This window comes from Cervus canadensis, chromosome 24 (genome assembly GCF_019320065.1).
Source record: "Cervus canadensis isolate Bull #8, Minnesota chromosome 24, ASM1932006v1, whole genome shotgun sequence".
Classification (NCBI taxonomy): Eukaryota; Metazoa; Chordata; class Mammalia; order Artiodactyla; family Cervidae; genus Cervus; species Cervus canadensis.
The window spans coordinates 19,102,525-19,108,045 of NC_057409.1; the positions used below are offsets into that span (position 1 = coordinate 19,102,525).

Here is a 5,521-nt window from a genome sequence, read left to right on the forward strand (position 1 = left end):
ATGTTACCAATATTAAGTGTTAAGGAACTTCCCTGTTGTTAACTTCTCAGGCTTAAGAATCTGCCTGCAATGCAGGGAAATGGGTTTTTTGATCCCTGGTCTAGGAAGATCCCTCAGATTGCAGAACAACTAAGGTTGGTGCACCATAACCTACTGAAGTCTGTTCTGCTAGAGCCCGTGATCCCCAAACAAGAGAAGCTACTGCAATTGGACAAGCCCTCTCACTGCACAGGAGTAGCCCCTGCTCGATTCAACTCAGGAGAAAGCCCACACGCAGCAACAAAGACCTGGTAAAACCAAAAAAAAAAAAAGTGAGAGGTAGTTCAGATGGTGTCCTTTCCCAGGGAGATTACCGTCTATTATCCTGTTGCCATCAACTTCCCATTGGTCTCCCTTTTTGCATCTTCCCAAAACTCTTTGAGATAATGTTTATGTTTCCATGTATTAAAAGTTAAGCATTTTATTTTCCAGCCTAGAAAATTTCTTTATTCTGATTAAGCCAACACAAGGCGAATGAGTACAATAAAACACTGATTTCTGTAACTGCAGTAGCTGGTGCTGTCACAGCAGCTGGAAGAAGAAACATAATTTAATAGGAGCTCGCTGGGAAACAACTTCTCAGTAATTGAAATGAATTAGCAAATTCAAACTGAAGGGGGCGGGGGAGGATCAGAAAAAATTAGCATTCCAATTTCTGGCTCATCTTCAAAGTCTGAGCAAATGTGAAATGAGCAGGGCAAAGAAATTCTAAAAGTAAACATTGAAGAAATAGTAACTAAACCACATCTCTCATCTTTTTAAGAAATAGATTTTTCTTCCTTAATAAACGATGCTAGAGTCCCAGCCTTTCCTTTATCCCAGTGTTCCAAATAAATATTAATGTCTTATTGTCCTACCTTGGAGAAGGAAATGGCAACCCACTCCAGTTTTCTTGCTTGGAAAATCCCATGGAGAGAGGAGCCTGGCAGGCTACAGTCCATGGGGTCGCAAAGAGTTGAACATGACTGTAGTGACTTAGCATATTCTCCTTCCAGCAAAAGGCATGGGGTACTGTAGCAAAAAGAGCTTTGGGTAAGCCAGAAAGATAAAGAACATTACAGCATACTAACACATATATATGGAATTTAGAAAGATGGTAATGACAACCCTATATGCAAAACAGAAAAAGAGACACAGAAGTACAGAACAGACTTTTGAACTCTGCGGGAGAAGGTGAGGGTGGGATGTTGTGAAAAAACAGCATGTATGTTATCTATGGTGAAACAGGTCACCAGCCCAGGTGGGATGCATGAGACAAGTGCTCGGGTCTGGTGCACTGGGAAGACCCAGAGGAATCGGGTGGAGAGGGAGGTGGGAGGGGGGATCGGGATGGGGAATACGTGTAAATCTATGGCTGATTCATGTCAATGTATGACAAAACCCACTGAAAAAATAAATAAATAAATAAAGAGCTTTGGGCTGCAGTGTCAGAAGACCATGCATCCTGGGACTTCCCTGGTGGTTCAGTGATTAAGACTTCACACTCCAGTGCAGGGGATGTGGGTTCCATCTCTGGTCAAGGGGATAAGATCCCACATACCTTGTGATCAAAAAGACAAAATGTAGACAACAGAAGCAATATTGTAACAAATTTGATAAAGACTCTTAAAATGATCCAAATTAAAAAAAGAAGACCATCTTACTGCCAACTTTTCATCTCACAAACCCACAATTTTTCATCTTCAAATGCCTGATTTGCAGGGTTGTTGATGGAATTAAATGAGATTACATGCTTGAAAGGTACTTCCTGCAGGTTTTGGCTCTTAATAGTTTTTACTTTTCTTTATACGTATCTGACTAAGGAGTTTGAGAGGACTTCATGCTGAGCTTTAGGCCACAGTTTCATGAAGGGGACCATCTGTAATGATTTTCCCATCTTCCAGTGCTCCAACTCAACCTACATTCAGATGCTTTCTAAGTTGTGGCCAATTGAAACTGATACCATTAGCCACGTGATGAGTCAGGATGTTTCCTCAATCTTTCCTTTTACTGTTCCAATGAAAAGACAGTGTCTTTTGAAACTTGATGAAGGAGGAGGGAACTTTTCAAAGTGGAATGAGGAATCAGTAAGTAAAACTACCCAGAAGTTTGTTGTTCAGTCGCTAAAGTCATGCCCGACTCTGCGGGCCCATGGACTGCAGCACACTAGGCTTTCCTTTCATTCACTATCTCCTGGAGTTTGCTCACATTCATATTCACTAAGTCAATGATGATACCTAACCATCTCATCCTCTGTCGCCCCCTTCTCCTCCTGTCCTCAGTCTTTCCCAGCATCAGGGTCTTTTCCAATGAGTTGGCTCTTCACATCAGGTGGCCAAAGTATTGTACTGGCGCTTCAACATCAGTCCTTCCAATGAATATTCAGAGTTGATTTCCTTTAGGATTCACTGGTTTGATCTCCTTGCAGTCCAAGGGACTCTCAAGAGTCTTCACCAGCACCCAAAATTTTCACACAATTTATTTGGCCTAAATGGTACATCCCATGAAAGATTGTGTATGCCACTGATAGAAGGCACTGGGAACCATGCCATACAGACCCGTTAGAGAGAGTCTAACCCAGAGAAAAGTGGATCTGAGGGAACTCTTCAAATACCAAAGAGGTAAGATGTTGAAAGAATTCCATGTAGGCTCTCAAAATTGGTGGATGGCAACTGCTGTGAGGAAAATCCCAGTTCACTTGAAAGAACCCTCTAATAATCTGGACTGTCTACAAAAAAAAATAGACTGTCCTGAAATATAGTTCCCTGTCACTAGAGGTATTCAAAAACAGCCTGGAGAGCCATTGGCTTTGGTAGAGTGGTTGAATGAGATGACTTTGAGGATCGTCTGCTATATGTGAGTCCTAACTCTGTGCTTTCCTCTAGTTTCTAGACGTCGTGCGGCTGGTCCATCAGAAGTCCTGGAAGGTGGGGGATATCTTCCATGCAGTGGTTCAGTACTGCAAGATACACGAGGAGCGGAGGGATGGGACCCCGAGTCTCTTTGACTGGCTCTTGGAACTGGGATAAGGCAGCAGTTTCCTGCAGAGTATCCCTTTCCTTCTTTCCAGCTTAGATTACAGTGGTTTGCTCTAAATGCTCTAAACTTTCTCAAAACATCACATCACATTAACAGAGCTAGGAAAAAATCTGCTCCTCAAGTCTGCTGCACATGGAATAAATCTGAGGGAAAACAAAATATAGGTCTGTACAAATCAACACAACCTGTAGGTGACTTTAAAAGAGCTTGTGTTAGAATGGCTGGAGAAACAGAAATTGTAATGGGCCAAATGGAAAACTTAGGACTAGGCCTAGACTCCAGGAGAGTTGCAATTGCATATGTTTAATAACATAAAATTTCATGTAATATCTCCAATTATATGAATCAACTGGAAACATCACTGGTCAAAATCATTTTATAAACTCTACTATAAACTTTATTTTACTTTTTTGGGCAGATTAAAGGGTCTATCAGCCCAGGTAAATATTTAAGATATGGGTGAGAAATTTCCAAAATTTTGATATAAAAGCTTTTCAGTTATAGACCATTATCAGTGGATGTTAACAGAAATGAAAGGATATATCAGTATTGCCTATAGAGGTGATTTAATTTGTTCACTCTAGCCCACTGATAAATATTTCATATCTCCCCAACAATGTCTGAGTTACCAGCTAATCAAAAGACTCTTGGTGTTCAGCTGAGAGAGAGAAAGGTGGAAGATTGTCTTATTTCCATCTGTTTATTACATGAGTGACATGGTTACAGAACTTACACTATGGGAAAGCTTTCCTGCTAAGGAGAGTCTTTGGAGAGAAAATCTGCTTGTATATTAAATTATATAAAATATAAACTTTCATTTTTATTGTAAATTATGAAGAGATTATCATAAATAATATATCAAGTTAGCCTTAGAGGTTCATAAAATAAGAAGAGATTATTGTTTCAAGTTGTATATTGACATTTGAGCCCTATGATTTCATTATAAACATATTGGTGCCGGTATGGCAGACCTGTTAGTCAGATGACATTTATAATGAATGCAGGGTTTGACATATCCAGTTAGGATTATATACTTACTAATTTAAGAATACTGGCATTTAATTTGGGAAAAAGAAAATATTGTCACATTGAAGTATTTTAAAAACAGAGATTTACTTTTTTGAAAAATAAACGGATTTAACTTCCTAATAGGTCTTTTCCCCCTTCAGCTAAATGAGCTAGACTGGCTTTTATTTTCTTGATCAAAGAAAGTGTTTATTAAAGATTTCCTGAAATACTATGCTTTTACACTATTTTTAAGATTGTCAAGTAATTTTAAATGTGAACAAAGTCCCACGCCATTGATGCTGGCTTTCTGTGTCATCCACATTGACAAGAAATTGACATTTCTTGAAATGTCAAAAAAACTTTATTGGAAGTCATCCTCCCTACCACCCACCCCCAGAATCCTTTCCAGGACTCATTAGGCATTTATTATAGAAAAATAGTCCAAATTTGGGTTATATGTTTAATTGATGTATTATACAAATACCAAACTTGAACATTTATCCACCCTCTCAAAGTGAAAGTCTTTGCGATACTAAATGGAAAAGGATATGTTTATTTTTTAAACAACCCCAGAAGATTGTAATATTGTGTGTAGACTTTTGTTGTGCTCGAATGAATGTTTACTTATCCTACAAAGCACAAATACTGAATTATAACCATGTGATGAAATATATGTTGTACCTAAAGTTGCAAACTAATCAATAAATTTTTGTTGCCAACTGGTTGATCATTTTTTTCTCCCAGAGCTAAAGTGCCTCATAGGACAAGTAGTCACAGTGTGATTGGATGAAGGTTGATTTATCCCTGATACAACATCACTGTCCCACGTTCAGTATTTAAATAAGCAGCTGTTCTTTGACAAAATTGTTGGGATCAATGGTATTTACATAAATCTGCACTTCTCTATCTTAGCACCACTGTCAGGCAAGGCTGGATAGTTCTTTGTTGGGGGGCGGGGATACTGCCCTTCATGTTGTCGGATGTTTAGTAGTGACCCCTTTCCCGACTTCTATCTATAGATGTCAGTGACTATCTCCTCCCAGTTATGACAACCAAAAAAGTAGATCCTGGGAGGTAAAATCACCATTGGTTGAAGATCTTTGGTGTAAATAATGCCTTGAAAAGGCAGAGCCTGAGGCTCTAGGAGGCATTAGCATAAAGGAGGGCCCTGTATAGCCCCTAGTCTGGAGAACCCCAGTAGGAACCTGAAAAACAGGCATTGGGAAAATCCCCTGGAGAAGGGAAAGGCTACCCACTCCAGTGTTCTGGCCTGGAGAATGCCATGGGCTGTCTAGTCCACGGGGTCACAAAGAGTTGGACAAGACTGAGTGACTTTCACTTTCACTTTTCATTTTCGCCACACCCTTCCAGGACTGACTGGGCTGTGGCCTTTACAGTAAGTCTCGGTGACGAGAGAGGCACCAGGCAACCAGACATCTCTAGACCTGGGAATAAA

At 39.9% G+C, this 5,521-nt stretch overlaps 1 protein-coding gene across 9 annotated transcripts in view; it reads left to right on the forward strand.

The window, feature by feature from the left end:
* Positions 1–4,784, forward strand: part of LOC122426679 (SPHK1 interactor, AKAP domain containing) — a 193,133-nt gene extending 188,349 nt beyond the window's left edge. For all 9 annotated transcript variants that reach the window (XM_043445776.1, XM_043445774.1, XM_043445775.1 and 6 more), the window contains one exon: positions 2,904–4,784. In XM_043445776.1, coding sequence (XP_043301711.1) covers positions 2,904–3,047 — 144 coding nt within the window. In that variant the 3' untranslated portion in view covers positions 3,048–4,784. The remainder of the gene's footprint in view (positions 1–2,903) is intronic.
* Positions 4,785–5,521: the final 737 nt, after the last annotated feature.